At 41.8% G+C, this 23124-nt stretch overlaps 2 protein-coding genes across 4 annotated transcripts in view; one reads left to right on the top strand and one right to left on the bottom strand.

Moving 5' to 3' along the window:
- PIGU (phosphatidylinositol glycan anchor biosynthesis class U) overlaps positions 1-23124 on the bottom strand; it is a gene marked incomplete at its 5' end in the record, with an annotated part of 662778 nt that overhangs the window by 345009 nt on the left and 294645 nt on the right. The window lies entirely within an intron of this gene.
- Positions 1-23124, top strand: part of RALY (RALY heterogeneous nuclear ribonucleoprotein) — a 280907-nt gene that overhangs the window by 243672 nt on the left and 14111 nt on the right. For all 3 annotated transcript variants that reach the window (XM_083358249.1, XM_083358248.1, XM_083358250.1), the window contains one exon: positions 11900-11972. In XM_083358249.1, coding sequence (XP_083214375.1) covers positions 11900-11972 — 73 coding nt within the window. The remainder of the gene's footprint in view (positions 1-11899; positions 11973-23124) is intronic.

Below are 23124 nucleotides of genomic sequence, written 5' to 3'. Positions count from 1 at the left end.
CTCCTTGGCAAGCTAGGAAAAGGTGAAATAGACAACATCACCACCAGATGGATCTGTAGCTGGCTGGCAAACTGTACTCAATGAGTAGTCCTCAATGGCACTACATCCACATGGAGAGAAGTAAGCAGTGGGGTACCACAAGGTTCTGTCTTAGGCCCAGTACTCTCCATATCTTCATAAATGACTTAGATGAGGGAATTGAAGGGGAACTCATCAAATTTGCAGATGACACCAAGCTGGCAGGAGTAGCCAACACCCCAGAAGACAAACTCAGGATCCAAAAAGATCTTGACAAACTTGAACAATGGGCCCTATCCAACAAAATGAGTTTCAATGTGGAGAAAAGCAAAGTTTTATATTTAGCAGGAAAAATCAAAGGTGTAAGTACAGATTAGGTAAGACCTGGCTCAAAAACAGTAACTGTGAGAGGGACCTCGGAGTCCTAGTGGACAACCACTTGATTGTGAGCCAGCAGTGTGCAACAGCAGCCAAAAAAGCTAATACAATCCTGGGTTGTATAAACAGAAGCATAGAATCAAGAACATGCAAAGTATTAGTACTGATTTATAGAACCCTAGTGAGACCACACCTGGAATACTACAGCCAATTTTGGTCACCATATCACAAAAAAGATGTTGAGTGTCTGGAAAAAATTGAGAGCAACTAAGATGATCAAAGGCCTGGAGACTAAAACATACGAAGAATGGCTGCAGGACTTGGGTCTGGCCAGTCTAAAGAAAAGAAGAAATAGAGGAGACATGATAGCAGTGTTCCAGTATTTGAGAGGCTGCCACAAAGAAGAGGGGATCACGTTATTCACCAAAGCACCAGAGGGAAGGACAAGAAACAATGGTTGGAAATTGATCAAAGAGAGAAGCAACCTGGAATTAAGGAGAAACTTCCTGACAGTGAGGACAATTAACCAGTGGAACAGCTTGCCTCCAGAAATCATGGGCGCTCCATCACTAGAGGTTTTCAAGAAGAGGCTAGACCAGGGGTAGGCAACCTCGGCTCTTTTATGACTCGTGGACTTCAACTCCCAGAATTCCTGAGCCAAGGTTGCTTACCCCTGGGCTAGACAGTCACTTGCCTGAGATGGTATAGGGTCTCCTGTTTGAGCAGGGGGCTGGACTAGAAGACATCCAAAGTCCCTTTCAGCTGTATTCTATTCTATTCTAAATTATTTAAGCTTTCTTGTTTACTCTCATGTAAAGGATCTAGGTAGGAAGAGATTTGGAGGACTGCAAAGGGAAGGGAATCATTTCTCTCTCAGTGGCTTCAGCCAAATCTGCTTTAGTGAGTGACTCTCTAGTTTTTCTTTCTCTTTCTGTCTAATTGAGCAAGTAATTGGTTTAAATTTAATGTGTTGCATTCATTTATGTTTGCTGTAAAAAGATTTTATATTATAAACTATTTGCAAATCTTTTTTTGGAAGCCAGCATATAAAGGGTTGTCAACTGACTCTGAATCTATTTGAATAATACATTTTACCTATTTTGATTTGCTTGAGAAGCATATGACTCCAATTAACAATCTGACTTGGAAAATAAATTTGAGTTGGAAATGAGATCCAGCTTCAAACCAAATCTCTATACAAACTTGATAAATAAATTCCTATAAACTAATTGTATAAGCAAACGGCCACATATTGATGTTTCATGGGGAAGTTAAAGGACATATCGACACAGCAAGTTCATATCCTATAGTACATAAAAAGCGGGGAGGAAGCAGTACTGAACAGCCTTTTTACATATCTCAAAAAAAGCCTGGACCTCAGAATAGGGAGTCAGCTGAGTATACTGAGATGGTTCTGCTATTAGCAATGTAAGCCACAGGGCTTTTTTTCTCATAGAATGCTCAGAACGGAGTTCTGGCACCTTTTTTGGATGGAACCTTGTAGGGTAGGCAAGGCGGGTTGTATGATATATGTGAGTTCCGCCACCTTTTCCTTTTACAAAAAAAGCACTGGTAAGCCATAATGAGCTAACTAATTGGAGCATCTTGTTTGTACTATACTCTGTATCCCTTGTATGCATTCAAATCAATATTATGCAAGCATTAGCTGTATATACAGGTAATCCTTGACTTACAACCATTTGCTTAGTGATCGTTCAAAGTTACGACAGCACTGAAAAAAGTGACTTATGACCACTTTTCACACTTACAACTGTTGCAGCATACCCATAGTCATGTGATCAAAACTCCGATGCTTGGCATCTGGCATATGTTTACAGTTGCAGTAAAGGTGAAAGGTGAAATGTAATCACCTTCTGTGACCTTCTGACAAGCAAAATCAATGGGGAAGTCAGATTCACTTAACAACTGTGTTACTAATTTAACAAATGCAGCGATTCGTTTAACAAATGTAGCAAATAAGGTCATAAACTGGGACAAAACTCACAATTGTCTTGCTTAGTAATGGAAATTTTGGGCTCAATCCTGGTTGTAAATCCTGGACTACCCATATAGCAATGCCTATATGGGAAAATTGTCCTGAATATGTTTCTGATAAAAAGATACAGGATCATTTATAGCTTGTCTTTTTTTCCAAAGAAGGAGTGGGGAATGAAATTCTCCTGGGGGAAATATGATAGTTTGACATTATCTTATTAGGCAAGGAGAGTGTGTCAGTGTCCTGTCTTTCACTTACCACAGTCTCAGCTCCAGCACTCTGCAGCCCTCCCAGGATTCAGTTCAGTTCAGTTCTCCAAGGAAGGCACCAGCAAACAATTCCTCCCACTGGTTTTTTTCAGAAACAAATAATAATGGATTATGTTGGCAGACAGGGAGGTTTTGATGTGATGCTTTCAGATCTGTAATAGCAAATAGCAACAGCAACAGTGCCCTCCACCATTTCCAATATTAAGATAAATCACCATCAAGAGAAAATTGAAATACTCAAGCCTTCTGAGGAGAAAATGGGAAAACAGAAATCTCTTTCATAGAGCAAGCAAACTTTCCTAGGAAGTTTCAGGGAAGATTTTTGGCAGAGCTTTAATGTCAGGCAATACATTTTTTCAGGATCAGTTACTGGCCAATCAATATGAGCATAATAGTATCTGTGCATTTGGGAGGATTAGTGAGTACTCAAAGCTGATTCCTCAGCATGAAAAGTAGCAGACTGAGATTTGGTTTAGGTCAGGACTTCAGCAAGGAAAGAAATGTTTCCAGCAATATTTTTTTTGAAACTTGGCAATTTTGTGTGGACTTCAATTCATAGAATTCCCAGTCAGCATCTTAAAGTTGCCAAGTTTGAAAAACTCTGCTTGAAACTCTCCCTTCTTCTTGGCTATGGCCATGATTCTGATTTCTTCCTGAGCATTCAAAAACCTAGCTGCCTTTCATATTAAAACAACCCTTTTTTTAATGATGGTCCATAGTTTCTCTTTTAGACTCTTCGAAGAAATTCTGGGTTTTCCAAAGAACACAAGACAGCTGTTAGAAAGCAGAACAATAGAGAATATTGGGAGCTCAGGGTTGAAATGAGGGTGTACCCAAACTAGGTAACATCATCAGTGCTTGCAAATGTTTCATTACCCAAACCAGGATGATGTTACCTAATTTGGGTAATGAAACATCTGCAAGAAAACAACCAAGCTCAGAGAGCACCAAGGACCCCTCAAGAAGAACAAGACAAACAGCCACAGTAATCAAAGGTGGTTACAAGTTACAGTTGTACAGCAGTTACTTTTATAGAGGAGTCTTTGGGTTGTTCCTAGAAAATGTGTGAACTTAGCCTGCCTTGTCCAGTAGAGAGGAAATGTGGTTTTGCTTTCTTGTGAGGTTTTGCCATTTTTATCATTTGCAAGTTGAAGTGGTGACCTCAGGATAAAGGTTTTATGTGAGGAAATCTATTATAGAAATGAAGAACTTTCAGTATCTAGAGGGGATCTTCTTTGTTTAGTTAAGTTGCTGATATTTGCCAATTTCACCTGTCTAAGATAACACCAGCTGCCTGCAATTAGTGCAGGTTCGCGTCCCACCAGGCTCAAGGTTGACTCAGCCTTCCATCCTTCCGAGGTAGGTAAAATGAGGACCCAGGTTGTTGGGGGCAATTAAGCTGACTTTGTAATAATGCCGCTTGGGGGGTGTGTGTGAAAGCCCTAATAAGCAGGCATATACATAGAATGAAGGCTACTGCTAAGCTTGTAAGCCGCCCTGAGTCTTCGGAGAAGGGCGGGAATTAAAAAAAATGGAATTAAAAAAAATGGAATTTAAAAAAAAATAAGATGAATTTCAGCTTAGGTGTAAAAAGGCTTAAGCAGTCTTTTGGTTCTGTTATCTGGGGTTCACTGGGAGGTCAGGGAGGAAAGAGGGCAAGGGGTGGCATGGGGCTTTGCCTCCCTACAAGGCCTTTAATAAATGTCAACTTTTCAGGCTTCTATTCCCAGTGTATGGAAGAGCCAAACAGAACAGCCACATACTTCCTACTTGAAACAAACTGCTTAGTTAACTTTTTTTTTTACATGAGGTGTTGAAATCTCACCCACTGAGAAACTCAAGTCACCTGGAGTAAGCTGAGAATTGTTGTTGAATATAGCATTTCAATCAGGAATTGACATTTTTGATCTCCCAGTAGGTGGTAGCAATATTGAAGACAGCAGGAGCACCAGACATACCTCTGCAGAGGCAAAAAACCTATTCCCTTCCTTGCAAAGGCGGGTGTATGGCTTGAAATGTGAATTCTGACATTTTGCTTCATTTTGCTTTTGCTTTTTAAGGGGAAAACAATTGTTTGAAACAACACACAATGCCCTCTGATTTAGTTTTGTTCCAACTTTACAAAAGACAAATATAGTTTTCAGAATGTCAGATAAGGCTAGCATACATGTATATTAAATGGTCCTATTAATTTATTTTGCATCTACTCATCAAAGGAAAATTGAATGCTTTTAAAAATATATTTATGTATATAATGTTGAATGGAAAAGGCATCGAAGTCAAAAAAAATAAAAAAATACAGTAGAAATGACACAAACATAGTTTTCAGTATATATAAACTTAAAGAATAATGCAAAATTTTAAACATTCATGTTTCTATTCTTTTATATATACAGTACAATATAGTTTTTGAAAAGTTAATTGCTTTGATATAACTAAAAATTGATATAGTAAAATTATCCTTAATTAAATAATCATTTGAGTCTTTTTGCCCTTGTGCTATTTGAGGGTGCTGTATTGGCTTCCAGTAAGTTTCTGGATATTGTTCAAATGTTAGTTTAAACTTTTAGAACCTAATAGTTTAAGCTCCTAGATACTTGCAGCATCACCTCCAGATAAGAACTGATCCATTTATTTCCCTCATATTAGTTGGGGATATGCAACTTCCAAATCTATGAGAGTTCAGATCTATAGGAGCTTAGAGGTAATGATATTCTGTGATGCCTCCCCTACATGAAATAGCCTCCCACTGGAGGTCAAACTGACACCAACTTTGTGAACTTTCAAAAAGCTACCCAGATGGAGTTAAAGCAAGGGTTTAAACACTAATGTGTGTGTTTTTGCCAGTGCATTGTAATGTTTACTCTTAGTGGATTTGTAAAGTTAAACTTTACTGCATTATGTTTCTGTGAGTGTATACTATTCAGAGCCGTATAATTTCAATAGTATGTAAATAGAACAGATAGACAGACTGAACTAAAATCAATCAAGCCACTATGGATTGCTTCAGTCTAATGCAGGGGTGTCAAACTGCCGGCCTATGGGCCAGATGCGTCACGACGAAACCGCACCCACCCCATTGCCGGCAATGGGGAAAATGTTCCGGTATGTCATACAACATCACGTGACGTCGTGAATTTGACATGTCTGGTCTAATGTGTCAGCCGAGTGGTAGGATTCCTAAGCAGATGGTCCCATCCAGGCATCCAGATCCCAGCCTGTTTCACATTACTAAGATTGTATCTTCACATTATGCCATAGGACCACAATGGTCTGGCTCTACATCAGGCATTTATTTATTTATTTATTTAATAATATTTCTATACCGCCCTTCTCCCGAAGGACTCAGGGCGGTGAACAGGGCAAGAATAAAAATACAGGATTACAAAAGTTAAAACAAGATTAAATACATGCCCATATTAAAATACATCTTAAAAAAACCCAGTAAAAACAATAACAAAACCCCCTAATCCCCTCATCAGGCCAGGCCAGCTTGTTCAAAAAAGTATGTTTTTAACTCGCGGCGAAAGGAGTGAAGGTCGGGCGCCATCCGGAGCTCAACCGGTAGCTGATTCCATTGCTCCGGGGCGCCCACAGAGAAGGATCTCCCCCTGGGGGCCACCAGTCGGCATTCTCTGACCGGTGGCACCCTGAGGAGGCCCTCTCTGTGGGAACGCACAGGGCGGAGGGAAGTCGATGCCAGCAGCAGGTGTTCCCCAAGGTACTCTGGACCCCTGCCATGTAGGGCTTTGAACACCATTACTAGTACCTTGAATCTCACCCGGAAGGCAACTGGCAACCAATGCAGCTCACGGAGCAAAGGTGTAACGTGGGAGTATCGGGAGACTCCCAACACAACTCTCGCGGCTGCATTCTGTACCAGTTGGAGCTTCTGGGTGGTCCTCAAGGGCAGCCCCATGTAGAGAGCGTTGCAGTAGTCTAGTCAAGAGGTCACGAGGTCACGAGCGCATGAGTGACCGTGCATAGATCATCCCGGCTTAGATAGGGCCGCAACTGGCGCACCAGGTGAACCTGGGCGAAAGCCCCCCTAGTCACAGCTCCTATGTGGTCTTCCAGGGTGAGCTGTGAATCTAGGAGGACTCCCAAGTTGCGAGCCCTATCTACGGGGGGTAATAGTTCACCCCCCATAGCAAGAGGTGGAATGTCCGAATAAACCCGGGATGAAGGTATGCAAAGCCACTCAGTCTTGTCGGGGTTGAGTTGAAGTCTGTTCCTCCCCATCCAGACCCGAACCGCCTCCAGGCAACGGGACATCACGTTGAGGGCATCACTGGGGTGGTTTGGGGTCAAAAAGAAAAGCTGGGTATCATCAGCATACTGATGATACCCAACTCCAAAACCATGAATGATCTCACCCAGCGGTTTCATATAGATGTTGAACAGGAGAGGCGAGAGGACTGACCCCTGAGGAACTCCACAAACGAGAGACCTCGCGGTCGACCTCTGCCCCCCTGCCAACACCGACTGCGAACGTCCCTGGAGATAGGAGGAGAACCACTGTAAGACTGTGCCTCCCACTCCCAATCCCCTGAGACGCCGCAGCAAGATACCATGGTCGATGGTATCGAAAGCCACTGAGAGGTCTAATAGGACCAGAACAGAGGAATGCCCCCTGTCCCGAGCGCTCCAGAGATCATTCACCAGCGCGACCAATGCCGTCTCTGTGCTGTGCCCAGGCCTGAAACCCGATTGGTACGGGTCTAGATAATCCGCTTCATCCAGGACCAGAGGGAGCTGATGTGCCACCACACTCTCAACAACCTTCGCAAGAAAGCGAAGGTTGGAGACAGGATGAAAGTTGTTCAATACAGCTGGGTCCAAGGCAGGCTTCTTGAGGAGAGGCCTCACCACCGCCTCTTTCAAGACGGCGGGGAAGCTACCCTCACTCAGAGAAGCCGATATAACTGCCTGGAACCAGCTGCATGTCCTCTCCTGGGCTGCATAGACCAGCCAGGAAGGGCACGGGTCCAATAAACATGTGGTGGTGCTCAGCCTCCCCATGATCCTGTCCACTTCCTCCGGAGTCACAGAATCAAACTCCTCCCAGGTGATATCGACAAGACCGCCCGCATCCTGCTCGACAGACTCTGCCCAGTCAGAGTCCAGACCGGTCCGAATCCGAGCGATTTTGTCCAACAGATGCTGGTTAAACTCCTCGGCATGACCCTGCAAGGGTTCCTCCCTCACCTCCTGAGGGAGGTGAGTTACCCTAAACAGGGCGGCCGGGCGATTATCTGCGGACGCGATAAGGGTGGCGAAGTGGTTAGACCTCGCCTCCCTTATCGCAGCGAGATAAGACCTAGTGTAGGTTCTTAGTCGCAATCGGTCGGATTCGGATCAGCTGGATCTCCAACCGCTCTCTAGGCCCCGTCTCCGACACTTCATCTCCCGGAGCTCCGCGGAGAACCATGGAGCTCGACGGGATCTGCACCGGGTCAGGGGCCGCAGGGGTACAACTCGGTCAAGAGCCTCAGTGGCTGCCCTTTCCCAGGCTTCCACTAAGGCGTCTGCCAAGCTGTGAGCAAGGGAGGCAGGTGGGGACCCCAGCACCGCCTGGAACCTCTGGGGATCCATTAAGCGTCTGGGGCGGTACCATTTAATTGGTTCCACACACCCACGGCGGGGGGTGGCAAAATGGAAGACCAGCCGCAGGAGATGATGATCGGTCCATGACAGGAGCATAACAATTGGGGAGCCCCCACCAAGATCATCTAACCACCGTCCAGATAAGAAAACTAAGTCAAGGGTGTGGCCTCCCTCATGAGTCAGTCCCGAAATTACTTGCGTCAGGTCCATGGCCGTCATGGAAGCCATGAACTCCCGAGCCAACTCAGATGATCCTCCCAGCGATGGTAGATTGAAGTCCCCCAAAACTATAAGTTTCAGGAACTCAATCACCAACCCAGAGAGGACATCGAGAAGCTCAGGCAGGGCTGCTGCTATGTGACTAGGCGAAAGGTACACCAGCAGCAAGCCCAGCTGCACACCAGGGCCGCATCTCAGAAAGAGAGACTCACACCCGACTATCTGGGGAACGGTGGCCTCCCGCGGACACAAAGTCTCCCTCATAACAACAGCCACACCCCCACCCCTACCCTGAGCCCGAGGCCGGTGTAGCACCCGGAAACCTGGTGGGGAAAGGTCAACCAGAGGAATCCCGCCCTCTGGGCCCAACCAAGTCTCCGTGATGCAAGCCAGGTCCGCCTGCTCACCCTCGACCAAGTCGCGGATGAGAGGAGCCTTATTAGCGACAGACCTGGCATTCAGGTACACCAGCCGGAGCTCGGGAGGCTGCACATCCTCACTCCCGGGACCTTGGGGCAGAGCCAGAGGGTCAGAGTGCCCCACCGCTTGTAAGCAGCGGAGAGGCCTTCCCTGAGATCGATACGGCCCTCTGCTCCTACATCTGCTGCCATTCCCTGATGTCGTGGGAATAGGTAATCCCTGAAGCCCCAGAGGCAACCGACCCCCGCTCCTCCCCCCTGCGATCTACATCGGCACTGGCCTGAACAGAGGTTGTTGGACCGCCCCCCTTGTCCAAACAACCAAAAGAACCCTCCCCCCTCCCTAACCCCCTAAAAAATTTAGACAAAAAAATAATCAGGGGCCTCTTGTTAGGTTTACGTCAAAGGCCCCTGCCCGTGCCCAGCCATCTCTCAGGGTCCCAATAAATGGGCCCTTCCTCGAGATTATAAGCGGCTAGAAAGGCGGGTCGCACCCAGGAAGGGGGAGCACCCCTGAGGGCGAACAAGTCCGTGAAAGAGTATTTAAGGGAAGGCATAAGAAGCAGTCCAGATAGAAGGCAGTCCATAGATGATAGTCCGTAAGGAGGATCTGTTCAGAGGGTAGATAGGTGTCCCAGACCTCCGCCCAGCCGCTGCCACTCAGCTGGGTAAACCCCCCGGCCAGGCCAGCCCCCGTCCTCTCACGACGGCCGCAAAGCCAATTCCCAGGGGGATGGTAGTCTGAAACAACCACTCTGGGTATAGCATGCCCCATAGAGCTCTCACCTCTAGGGGCAGCAGATGTAAGTTCAAGCCACCCTCTCACGATGGCTAATATCCAGAGTTCTCTGAATCCTTTGGGGATGTTGTGTAAAGGACAGTGCACAGTCGATTGTAAAGGCAGGAATAAAACAAGGTAACAAGCCATCATAGTCAGGTCTACTAACGGCCAAGTCCCCCGCTGCTCCGCCATTCCAGGAAGTTGTAACTGACCACAACTCCATGGGCCCTCCATGGGCCCTCAGCATGTCAAACTGCCGGCCCATGGGCCAGATGCATCATACTAAAACCGTGCCCAGCCCATTGCTGGCAATGGGGGAAAAGTCGCGATACATCATGTGACATCACATGACATCACAAGTTTGACATACCTGCTCTACATGCAAGTCATCACTGATGTTGCATCATCTTTCACAGATCATGTATGAATGGACCCACCCTTTTCTTATGCTTTTTTTCTATTAAGCAGTACCTTTTTACACTTAATTTAATTTAATTTAATTTTAATTTATTGAGATTTTTATACCGCCCTTCTCCCAAAGGGACTCAGGGCGGTTCACAGGGCATAAATATAAACACCAATACAAACATTAAAAAATAATTAAATTAATGCCCAAGTTAAAACCAGAATACTAAAACAAACCAATAAAAAACCCAAGTACCCCCATCAGGCCAGACCCGCTAGTTCAAATAAATGGGTCTTCAACCCGCGACGGAAGGATCGGAGGTCTGATGCCATCCGGAGCTCGACCGGCAGTTGATTCCATAACGCCGGAGCACCCACAGAGAAGGCCCTCCCCCTGGGGGCCACCAGTCGACATTCCTTGACAGGAGGCACCCTGAGGAGGCCCTCTCTGTGGGCGCGCACAGGGCGGAGGGGAGTCGACGCCGGCAGCAGGTGGTCCTCGAGGTATCGCGGACCCATGCCATGTAGGGACTTAAAGATCATAACCAAAACCTTGAACCTTACCCGGAAGACAACTGGCAACTTAAATTGCTATGTTTAGTTTCCATTAAGGCAGTGAAATGTGGTTATATGTCTCAGTCTCCACTGAATCCATTGGAATGGAGGATAGAGTAAATTTTCTTGGCAGATCAAAACATCTGATTCAGGCTTTCAGTGCTGAAATTGAGAAACATCCCTTCAATTATAACAGAAGACATTTGACATGTTTTGACATCCAGCACAGCTTTTAGCATGGGTATTAGGGCAGAGGAGTTTAAAGCAACATAAACAATATTTTCTGTGTTAAGTAGCCTGAATATTTTTTCCTATGTTTGTCATAGGAAGGCATGCCTTTAGTTATAATATCTATGACTTAGGTGGTTGTTGAATTCTTCATGAATTATTTCTTATAAATGGTTCAAGGTCCTGCAAATACTGAGGGAGCAAGAAGGAGATCTATTCTTGTTCATAATGGACCCTGATGATTATTTTGTGCATAAGGCTTAAGCTGATTTATGTTTCTTATATGGGATAGATTTGTATGAGTTTAAGGCTTTGATAATATGAAAATGAAGGGACGCGGTGGCTCAGTGGGTTAGGACGCTGAGCTTGTCGATCAGAAGGTCGGCAGTTTGGCGGGTCGAATCCCAAGTGCTGCGTAACAGAGTGAGCGCCTGTTACTCGTCCCAGCTTCTGCCAACCTAGCAGTTCAAAAGCACATAAAAATGCAAGTAGAAAAATAGGGACCACTCCGGTGGGAAGGTAACAGTATTCCGTGCGCCTTTGGCATCTAGTCATGCCGGCCACATGACCACGGAGATGTCCTCGGACAAGCGCTGGCTCTTCGGCTTTGAAACGGAGATGAGCACCGGCCCCTAGAGTCGGAAACGACTAGCACGCATGTGCGGGGGAACCTTTACCTTTACCTTTAATATGAAAATATATTTAATTGTATTTGATGAATTAATCGATAAATTACTTAGATGGGAAATGATTAATGGAACGATGGGTCTTTTTGAAAATCATTGTAGAATATAAATATACCACATACTATACATTTTTTCACAAAAAGGAAAACACCATTGTTTCTTTGAATATAAGAGATATATCTGAAGAAAATAACTGTTGCCCAGTATTAAAATGAAGTTATGTAGCAATCCCTGACCCCAAAGGAATTGTTAAAAATAGCTTAAATTTGTTTTGAATGTTTATCTTAAAACAGATAGTGAAAGATACTGCAGTAATTCCAAACCATTATTCGTTACAGATATAAACATGGCTGGAGAACCGAAGCCCAACAGACCAAAAGGACTAAAGAGAACAGCATCTGCCTTGTACAGGTAAGGTTGCTGAGGATTTTACCAGGGATACTCACCACACCTGTATTTAATCATGCATGACAGCAGCCTATCAGAGCCTACTATGCTAGGGTGCAGCCCTCAGAATTCTTCAGTAGCCTCACTTCAGTAGTGAGAAATTGGCCTGATACATTTGGCCCCCAGAATTGTAGATTACAAACCTGGAAAACAGGTAAGCTTAGATATTTGGCAAATAAATGGGTCTTTGAGCAAGGTTTCTATTGCTTAGGTCATCCATGCAGTTGGCAAAGGCAATAAAATTCAGACATTGGCAAATGGCATACGGCAGGAGTTTGGAAGCAAAAATTAGGAGAAGGGAATGAATGGGGGAAAGGGTTAAGCAAAAAGAAGGACTTTCTGGCAACAGGGGCAATTAGTATCAGGTTTGAATATGGTAGGACATAAGGATGATTCTATCAATGCAACTGAGAGACTGCAATGGAGGAGTAATACGAGGGTCACAACTCCTAAATTTATCAAGAAAGAAGAAAGTGGGAAGTGTTGAGACAGATGTTGGAGAGGATGATGGCAGAAAAGAGATTGAAATATATTGTTTATCCAGAAATAGATTGAACATTATAGAATGTTATAGAAGATAACAGTGATGGGCAGCAAGCAAAATGAGGAATCGGATGAGGGTAGAATTTAGCAGAAGCCTTGTTAGGTAGATGACTATGGCCTAACTGGTTGGGTTGGCAATATATATAAACTATGATTGTGTTGTTGTAATAGAAACTGTATTGTTTCCCTTTAAATGTGTGATGATTGGCCAGCGCTGTTTTTCCAATGGCCATAAGAGGGAGCTAGAGACATAGCTTCTCTCTCTGTTATTCTCTCTGTAACGTTTTGCTGTTACTTGCTGATTATTGTGGTTTGTGGGTTTGTTAAACCTGAAGAACTGTGTTTTGACTTACGGACTGGTAAGAAGACTCTGTATTGGATAATCCTTGGACTATTGTTATTTGCTATCATCTCTTTACTCGTGTATGACCTGGACTGTTTTATATGGGACTGTGCTATTGTATTATTCCACAAGTAAACCTTTTTTTTTACACACCTCAGTGTATCTGTGTGGTTGCTTTGTAAACTTGACTACTCTCAGTATCCTCTTTTTCTGTGCACGCTCTTGTTAGCTCAAGAGGTACTCTGCACATCCTTGTCAAGCCTTAAGAAATAAGCAACAGAACTTAGCATCATTGAAAGTGACAGGCAGAAATCTGAGGCTTCAGGAACCTTATCTGGATCATACTGTAAGACAATAGCAGGAGAGAAGCATGTAAACAGATAAGTCAGCCAACCCTTGTTCTCTCCAGGAATATAACATTACAAGTGAAATGCAATGCATGGAAGCAATAAGCCATGGAAGGGAATAAGAGTGATGAATATAGAGTTAATGACAAAGTAGATCTGATGATGGTAACTATAAGAAAGGATAAGTCAAAACATTAGATTAAATAACTCGGTCATCTTGTCTTTCCTCCACAACCTTTCCCATCTTATGTCCTCAAAATACTAGAACAAATGTCAGGCTAGCTGGGAATTCTGAGAGTTGAAGGCCAATGGTATACAAATATTTACATACCCTGATTTTGGCATGCATTAAAGTAAATAGCAAGGTAAATAATTATTTGTTAACATAATTGTGATGCTAATTGCATAGATTGGTACTGTATAACTAAGAAGTAGATTTTAGGTTGGGTTCTGCCAAATAGTTTCTGCATAATTATAGCCAAGCAAAGAACTAAATTATTTTTCCCCAATTCCAGCTACATCACAGTTCATATAAAAAATTTTACTGAGGTTTTCATCCTTTACCCATCACTGTTACCAAACAGCAGTCTTGTCAATAACTTTTTCCATTTTGCTCTTTCATCGTATTTATTACTTCAGATAAATATTAGTTGCCCCTTCAGGCAACTCTACAAAAGGAAAAAGTTCTGAAGATTAAAGGGAAGACATGTTCTGCCTTGTTTTTATCATCCTTGGGCTTTTTTCTCAGCCCAGGAGGATGTTTGGCTTCATCCTTGTTATGTTCCCTTCACCCAGCTAGACAGACACATCAAACACTTCCATTACTAAAGGCTGAATAAAATGTAATCATGTGTAATAATAAATAATATGGCAAATTGGGGCACTTACACAAATATAGGTTTTACTCACTTTTTAGCGGATCTCATGAACATGTCAGCACAACACACTTGCTATAGCCATAGCAACAGGACAATATGTTTAATGGCATTGTGTACTACTGTTAAGATACTTATTTAGCTGTGGGCACATCATACGTAATTGCTCTGATCCTTATTTGTTTTGTGATTTAATTTAACTCTACAGTGCCCTACTGAAATGTTGCAGTAGAGTAAAAGACAATATAGTTATAAAATAGTATATTACATGGAACAGGTAATGTTCCAGGTGGTTTACATGGATAATTCTGAATTCCTCAATATTTTGAATTCTGTGATCCTAAATGAATAGAAAGGGAGGATATTTTCTGATCAAATCCATTTTTATAACTACTGCATTTAAGTTATGACCATAGCCATTGTTTTAAGACTCATGGGTCAATTAAAGTCATCTGTGCTGATGGAGCATTGTATTTTGAACATTTGCATATTCATAAAATAATCATTTTGAAGAAATCTGTTTACATTATTTCTTCAAAGAGGATACTAGCTTGATGTTAGAACAGCATGATTATAGGAGGTAGACCTCTTATAACAACTCTCTGCTTCCTGTAATTATTGGATATCCTTGCATTACAAATAATCAACATTTCCTTAAAATTGGTGAACCAGGTGATCAGAGGCACTCTTTTGGCAAACTGAAAGGTTTTTAATTTTTCTAGTTGTCTAATAGACTAATAATTATAATTTTACTAATTGCATTAAGTTTTATGTCATCTTTGATTAAGAGTGACATAACAGTACATGTAAATTGAATGTATTAGTAGATTTTGTGGAAAAATATCAAAGGGCTGAAGCAAAGTTTCCTATAGTTTGAGACTTGGTCAAACAATCTATGATGAAAGATCTTATAAACCTATGCTGGATTCTAATCAAATATCTTCCGCTGGCAATTTCACATCTAGCCAGATGGAATAACCTCAAACTAAGCACAGCATGGTTAGGTTAGAATGAACCTGGATGAAAGAAAGCTGATCTGCTATAAACGAATCCCTTGGTGCTAAATGTACCATTAGGGAGTCTGGATGAATTCATTTTTTCTAAAGTCTATTGTGAACCAACCTGATCTGCCAGATGAATTACAGATTGGGAAAAGTTATTCACTGCCTTATGCCCTCTCAAAGCAACTTTTAACAACACAAAAAAAACCCAAAATCAAAATACTTTGGAATAATGGCTAGCTTTAGAGAATATGTTTTTAATTATGTCTTTACATCCATGTTGAAATGGAAATGTTCTTGTGGACTTCTTTTTAAAATATTGCAAACCAGTCAGAAAAACATTTATGGTTGAGGATATGCATAGGTTATATTGTCTTGAAATACATTTTCTCTATCTCTAGTTAGAGTTATTTAGTAAGTTAGTACCACAGTTCTAAGTATATTATTTTGGAAGTAAGGTCCAAAATATTTATTTCATTCCTAAAAGAGTAATTCAGCTAACAAAGGGCATTCAATATTTTCAAGATTGAGGACTGCATTTCTCCCAGGAGAATCTATTGGCAGCCACTATGGAACATCCAACCAAGAAGCAGCATCTAAGAAAAACAGAGGGTAGTGGGTGAGGACACTAATTGTTTCTCAGACATCTCTTCTTCTCCTTCTCCAGCAGTTCTAAGTAGCAGGCTCCCACAGAAGAGAGAAGTGGCTCTTATCAGAGTTCTGATCTGATTTCCCATGTAGGAGCTTCCCAATTAATCTGAGATCACACAGCATTAGCCTAAAGATGGCATGCAGCTCTAAGGCTACATGATGATCATTCCTCTCTCAATAGGTAATAAGGATTAGATTGCACCAGTACCAGCAGGCAAATCTTCCCTTTTCCCTTCTTTCCCTTCCCCATTCAGGAAGCATCATAGATTCATTCTCTCCTCTATTCATCATTTCTCTCTGTGTTCTAAATAAATGCACACTCATTTCCCATTCTTTTCCTCTGTCTCTTATGCACTATGCTGGATTGTCATACTACCCAAAACACTAATCCCAAGCTAACACAACTTGATTTCAATGTTTGCTTAACAAGTTTTGTCCAAATATACCAACCATGCTACTGTATAACTGGGCTGGCTCATGCCAAGAATCCTGCAGCTACTTCCCACAATACTAATTATGTGCCATCGAATGGGTGTTGACTCTTAGCATCAATGACTTTATGGATACATCCCTCCTGCCAACCTGTGGAAGGTCAAAGTATCCAGCCCATTTTAGCTTATCTAGTACGTTGTATGAATCCAGCCAGTGAGGCACAAACATAGAACAAGAACAAATATTCTTAGGGATATTTTGACCACACTGATTTGCCCCAGTCTCTTATTTGAAATGTCCAAAATCTCATGGACAGGAAACACATAAGATCTATGTGGAAATTCTCCATATAAGCGTTAGACCATTGGGTGAAGATAACAGATGAAGTGGTTAAGCTATTCCCAGTCCTTTGAGTGCAAGCAAATTGGCCAACCTTGTTTCAAGGAGTTGCACTTGTTCTGTTTGTCATGTCATTCTGTGAGGCTCTGAAGGAAATTGATTTCTCTGATGCCCCTGCTTCACTTTTTGATGCAGTCACAGACGAGAAGTATCCGGAAAGCAATTATAGGAATATAGCTAAGAGGAACTCTGTCAGCAAAAAAAGGGACAAAAGCATTATTCTATCTCATTTGTCAAATGGAAGTTAACGAGAAAGGGGATGTTCCCTCCCCACAAGGATCAGCATCAGAGACCAGCAGTCAGCCAAAAATCTTATTCAGAGCTCAGGTGAAAAAAAATGGTTATTTCAATAGTCATTTCAACTATTGAAGAATTAAAGAATAAATAGCAGTAATTATTTGTGGCTCTCTTAAGGCTTAGACCTTATTTCTTTTAGTAATGCCCTCCTGCTTATAAGACTTGGTAGAGGGGCAGCTTCTAAAGAAGGACCTTCACGTTGGGAAGGAACACAAGGCTTGCTAGCCTAGATGGGAAGGACCTGTAGGCCTACAGATGCACTGAATTAAATGCACGGTAAATAAATTAGGCTGTGTAAAGTAGCTCTGTTCTCCCTTGAGAGGTTGTCTCAGCCCACATTGTTAAAATAATCTGATTCAAAGTAATGAACAAAATTGTTCATTTATTTTTCTGCCTTGAATTTTGCCCTGGCACTTGCAACATTTGTGTAGACTCTCTTTTGAGCATCCAGGGAGAAGCTAGATGAGCGCTCTGAAATACCACTTGTAAGGGGAGTTTTATCTGGAAAGAAAATGTTGAAGCTATGTTGAGGTTTGTGTGCAAAGTTGCACAAAGCTTTAAAATAAACTAATAGCAAGGAGAAAGAACAGATGAACGAATATGGCACAGCACTCCCTGGAAATATAATACAGGATATTTTTGGCCATGATTGTCTTTATTACAACAATGTATGGAAAGAAATTTGAATATTAAGAATGCCAAACAAACAACTTATAGCCTGCAAGACCCTTTTGGTTTCCTTAACAGATGATATTTAGACCTAAGTACCAATAGCAATCTGTGAGAGCCCTAACTGTGCTCTATTTCCCAAAGGTTTAAATGAGCAATTTGCAGGAAGGAATATCTTCTTCTTGAAAATATGGATACATACATGATCATTTTTATCCTTATTGGGACTCATCATGCTTTGGTAGCCAGTCTTATTTTATAGGTGGTGGTGGTGGTGGTTATTTGACTCTCTGCCACATGACTGGCTAATCAAGTGCCTAGAAATAACAGGAGTCAGTAGAAACATCAGAAAATTTGTGCAAAGATCAATGGCACAATGGAAGACACATTTGCGGGTCAATGGTGAGAGACTGGGAGAGGTTAATATCAAGAGAGGGATATTTCAAGGAGATTTATTATCACCACTACTATTTGTTATTGTACTGTTTCCTCTGTCAACAATACAGAATAACTCAGGATATGGCTATCAAACATCAAAAACATCTGCCAGACTATCCCACCTCCTTTTACATGGATGATATGAAGCTGTATGGAAAAACATCATCTGAAATAGAATCACTGCTGAACACTGTCTGTATATATAGCCAAGATATTGCAATGGAGTTTGGCTTGGACAAATGTGCCACACTTACTCTCAAACAAGGAAAAATAGTGAAAACTGAAGGAATAAAGATGCCCCATGAAAATAACATTAAGAGTCTGGATGAAGAAGATTACTACAAAGACTTGGGTATCCTTCAAGCTGACAACATCAAGCACACTGAAGTCAAGAAAAAGATTAGAGGTGAATACATCAAGAGAGTGAAGAAGATCTTAAAGTCCAAACTCAATGGAGGAAATACCATGAAGGCAATCAACACCTGGGCAATTCCAGTCATTAGATACACAGCTGGAATAGTGGACTGGACTCAAGCAGAACTAAAAGCAATGGATAGGAAGACCAGAAAAATAATGACAATGAATCATGCTCTTCATCCACGCAGTGACATTGATAGACTCTATCTACCAAGGCAAATAGGTGGGTGTGGAATGCTGCAAGTACATCAAATGGTTGAAGAAGAAAAAATGGCTTTGGAAAAATATCTGAAGGACAATGATGAAGATGCACTGAAATTAATATATCAGGAAGGCCTACTGACTACTGGAGAGACCAAACTGACCTACAAGAAAGACCAAATGAAAAACAGAATAGAGGCATGAGAAGGCAAAGCACTACATGGACAGTACATTAAAAAAATAGCTGGGAAAGATCTGGCAATGGCTAAGAGCAGGAAAATTGAAGAAAGAGACTGAGGGACTAATCTCACTGCACAAGACCAAGGAAAAATGCATAAAAAGTCAAAATTGAGAAGACAGCAACAGACAGTAAGTGCCACCTGTGCAAAGAAGCTGAAGAAACTGAAGAAACAGTGGACCACCTGGTAAGCTGCTGCAAGAAGATTGCACAGACTGACTACAAGCAGCGGCATGACAAAGTAGCAACAATGGTGCATTGGAAAATCTGCAAGAAGTATCATTTGCCTGTAAGCAAGAACTGGTGGGATCATAAAATAGAGAAAATGATAAAATTAAACTGCTCTGGGACTTCAGAATTCAAACAGAGAAGCACCTGCAACATAACGCCCTGGATTTAACAACTGTCGATAAGAAAGACAAAAAAGTCTGGATAGTGGACGTGACAGTGCCAGGAGACAGCAGAATAGACCAGAAAGAACTGGAGAAGATAACAAAATACAAAGACCTACAAATAGAAAATGATAAAATTAAACTGCTCTGGGACTTCAGAATTCAAACAGACAAGCACCTGCAACATGACACCCCAGACTTAACAACTGTCGATAAGAAAGACAAACAAGTCTGGATAGTGGATGTGGCAGTGCCTGGAGACAGCAGAATAGACCAGAAAGAACTGGAGAAGATAACAAAATACAAAGATCTACAAATAAAAATAGAAAGACTGTGGCAAAGGCAAGCAAGGGTAGTACCAATAGTAATAGGCGCCTTGGGTACAATCCCAAAATAACTGGAGCACCACTTGAACACCATTGGCATTGACAAATTTGCCATTAGTCAATTGCAAAAGGCGGCCTTACTAGGAACTGCTTCCATCCTGCGACAATATCTGTAATACTATCAAACATCCACATCTGCCTATACCAGGTCCTTGGTAAGGACTCGATAGGTAGACAAAACATCTGGCTGACTGTGTGATTTTTATTTTTATTATTATTATTATTATTATTATTATTATTATTATTATTATTATTATTATTCTATGAAATGGAAATTGCTTGTTTGAATAGGTCCCAATTTTGGGCTCTGGGGGGATATCTTTTTTCACAATAAAAAATAATGCTGGAAGAACAAGGCTAAATCATTTTTTCCTTTCTTTATAATCTAACCATAGCCTGAAGTAAGCTACTTTACGGGAAAATATGCTATGCAAACTGTATGTTTAAATAAACAGGCTGCAAATGTTTGTTACAAATTAATGAAAGAAAATCAGATCTTCAGAATAGATAAAATCTCATTTTATGGCATTCTAGGATGTGAAATTCATAAAAACCAGCAAGAAATAGGAATGAGAATAAGCAGTCTGTGCAGAAATCACAGAGAACATGTAACATAGGACAGCCTCTAATTTCAATACAGGCTGAGAAAATCCCCTATCTGAAATCTTAGAAACTCCTGCAGATCAATGCAGTCAATATTGAACTGGAAAGAACAAAAAGAAATTGCAGGATGGGATCTCTGATGTATTCAGAATAAAATCAGCATTCTTCCTTAAGCTCTTGATTGAAAAAATAAATGAACAGATGATATAAATCGGAATTTCATATGAAGACTCAAGCCATTTGCAGATCCCAAAAATTTGCTGCTAGGATCCATTGAAATAGAATTTAATTATTAGGGTAATTAAATAATGTTATTATTTCTTCCATCTGAGAAGATCAGGATATAAGTTTAAGTTTAAGTTTATTGAATTTATATACCGCCCTTTTCCCGTAGGACTCAGGGCGGTTTACAAAGTATTTAAAAACATCAATACAATACAAGAGTTAAAAACAGTTAAAATAATTAAATTTGATCCCTAGGGGGGGGGAACTCTCAGCCTGGGCCAGAAAGCTCAAAGAGCCAGGTCTTCAGGTCCCGGCGGAATGACTGAAGGTCGAGGGCAGTCCTAAGCTCCACGGGCAGCTGGTTCCAAAGGGCAGGCGCACCCACTGAGAAGGCCCTCCCCCTGGGTGTTATCCACCGGCAGTCTTTTACAGGCGGCACCCTGAGAAGGCCCAAGTGGGAGCGCACAGGACGAAGGGAACTTGAGGTCGGTGACTATAAGGGTGAGACTATACAGACATGTCAAACTTGTGACATCACGTGACATCGTGCAACATATTGGAGCTTTTTCTCCGTTGCCGGCAATGGGGTGGGCATGGTTTGGGGATGATGCATCCGGCCCATGGGCCAGCAGTTTGACACCCCTGTCCTATTTTATTGTCATAGCCATCCACTGGTAACAGGTTAATGATTGGGTATCCATGTCTATGGTTTATAGAAGAAATAAAAGTAGACTGAATTTGATAAATACCCAAAGCCAAAACCAAACAAACCACGTTATAATGGAAAAGCATATGAACCCAATGGACTGAAGTCACCAACTGAGACCTCCTTTATCCAACCCAGCCTTATACAGAAGACTCTCTGCACACATCAACTATAGTGTTTTCTTTGATGGAGATACTGGGCTTTAAGTCTCTTTTGGGTTTTATTGTCCTGAAATGTCACATATGTGTCAAGCCAGAATTAAAATTTTCACTTTTAAACTGACCTTTCAAACAAATGTATTGCTAACTACATTTCTTTTTACTAGAAAATGTCAGAGCCCTCATTTTCTATGATTTGCCAGCTGGATTTCTGTTTAAGTTTTTCTTCTAGGAAGGGTTGCAATAATATACTTTCATTGCTGTGTATAAAATATTCCTCTTGGAAGAGAAAAAGAAATAGTGGGCTATTAAGTTACCCACTGGCACTGACACAGTAGTTATAGCATCTGAACCAATTCTTGACAGGTGCTATTGCTAAAATACAGAAACACTCAATGGTGGAAGAGCAAGCTGCTTAGAAAAATTACAGGAAGCTGTGCTGCCTTCGTCCCCTCCTAAGGCTCTGTATAGCCTCAGCAGGGCAGCATTGCCAATAAAGATGCAACCCTGAAGCAGGTATGGGAGTTGTGTTTTGGAAGCTCTGCCACATCTTCCTGACTCTTATTGTTTTAACCATATAGTGGTGTTGAACTCTTGGCAACGTTATAGGCAAGTGCTCTCTATACTACGTTGTCAAACACAACTTCTTTCAATTGTTGGATGTATGTATTTGCATTTGTAACGCTTATAGGGAAATATAAAAATCTACTATCCAGAGTTCAGTGTAGTTCTTCTGTAGTTCTTTTGAGTCTGGGCCAATCTAACTGGGTAAAATTTTAAAACAGAACCTGTGATGTCCTGATCTACCATTTTTTTTTTGATAGATCAGAATTCCCATCTGCTACCCATTTATCATTTAGTATCCAAATAATAATTCAGTTCACACATAAATCCATGGATTGTGAATAAACATTATGAGCTTGGTTCACCTATCACACAATGCCAAAAATGTGCAGATTATATATATTTGTACAATTTGTATGTTTTGTATTGTATGTGAGCCAGGTGAAGTCTTGCCAGCTGAGATTCTACATATCATTGTAACATCGATAAGAACCTGTGTCATAATGAAAATCCATTGTTTGGTTGTTTCTGAGTACATGATTTTCTGCAGATGTTGAATGCCTTGTTGTGTCCTAAAACAAACACAAGAGTAAACCTGAATCCTTTATGATATAATTGTGTGTGTGTGTGTGTGTGTGTGTATCTATGTATACACACACACACACACACACACACACACACACAAACACTACGGTGGGAAGGTAACAGCGTTCCGTGCGCCTTTGGCGTCCAGTCATGGCCACATGACCATGGAGACGTCCTCGGACAAGCGCTGGCTCTTCGGGTTTGAAACGGAGATGAGCACCAGCCCCTAGAATCGGAAACGACTAGCACACACGTGCGGGGGAACCTTTACCTTACGTTGTAACGACCTGGATAATGGGCTGTGTGATGAGAGAAAGAGAGAGAGAGAGTTTTAAACACCTTGTCAGCCCAAATAAGGGCCAAATCTTTTTCCCTGTATCAGCCCAAACTTGGGCCATCCACAGATGGCAGTCGCAACTGCGACAATCATTATTTGCGTAAATTTTTTGGATTGCTAATAAAGAATTAAAGGGAGACTCATATAGCTATTTCAAACTTATTTGTTCTCATCAGTCAGCCACACCCTTCTGAGATTCGAACCTGTGGACGGCCCGAGTTTGGGCTGATACAGGCAAAAAGATTTGGCCAGTATTTGGGCCGACAAGGTGTTCAAAATACTCAAGACACATCTCCCCTGTCTCTTCCC

This window comes from Vipera ursinii (genome assembly GCF_947247035.1).
Source record: "Vipera ursinii genome assembly, chromosome: 3".
Classification (NCBI taxonomy): domain Eukaryota; kingdom Metazoa; phylum Chordata; class Lepidosauria; order Squamata; family Viperidae; genus Vipera; species Vipera ursinii.
This window is presented reverse-complemented; position numbering and strand designations above follow the sequence as displayed.